Below are 307 nucleotides of genomic sequence, written 5' to 3'. Positions count from 1 at the left end.
ATCCATTTGCCTAACCAGTAATGCTTACTTTCTTTTACTTAGTTTATTCATATGCACCTTAATACTTTATGCATTCTAATGCCACTGTCTATATAAAAAAAAGAAACTAAATCCTTTGGGAGACCACATCCATTTATCATTTTTGCACTTGCAGTCCCCGCCTACCTCAGAAGCAACGCGTCCACCTCCCCAGCTTCAGTTACCTCCTCCTCCTCCACCCGACCCAACTCCTGTAGCAGCAACCCGCTCAGCTTCTCTCGGTGCTGTTACCTCCATAAATCGCAATGAGATTGAAGCTCTGTTGGCA

At 44.3% G+C, this 307-nt stretch overlaps 2 protein-coding genes across 2 annotated transcripts in view; both read left to right on the top strand.

Annotated features, from left to right (window-relative positions):
- The window catches only part of LOC119586615 (NUAK family SNF1-like kinase 1), an 18566-nt gene that overhangs the window by 17318 nt on the left and 941 nt on the right, over positions 1-307 (top strand). The window contains exon 9 of the mRNA XM_037935362.1: positions 155-260. Within this exon, the coding sequence (XP_037791290.1) occupies positions 155-260 (106 nt within the window). The remainder of the gene's footprint in view (positions 1-154; positions 261-307) is intronic.
- The window catches only part of LOC119586359 (serine/arginine repetitive matrix protein 2-like), a gene marked incomplete in the record, with an annotated part of 38282 nt that continues 38129 nt past the window's right edge, over positions 155-307 (top strand). The window contains 1 exon segment of the mRNA XM_037935071.1: positions 155-307.

The sequence above is a fragment of the Penaeus monodon genome, chromosome 21 (genome assembly GCF_015228065.2).
Source record: "Penaeus monodon isolate SGIC_2016 chromosome 21, NSTDA_Pmon_1, whole genome shotgun sequence".
In the NCBI taxonomy this organism is placed as follows: Eukaryota; Metazoa; Arthropoda; class Malacostraca; order Decapoda; family Penaeidae; genus Penaeus; species Penaeus monodon.
This window is presented reverse-complemented; position numbering and strand designations above follow the sequence as displayed.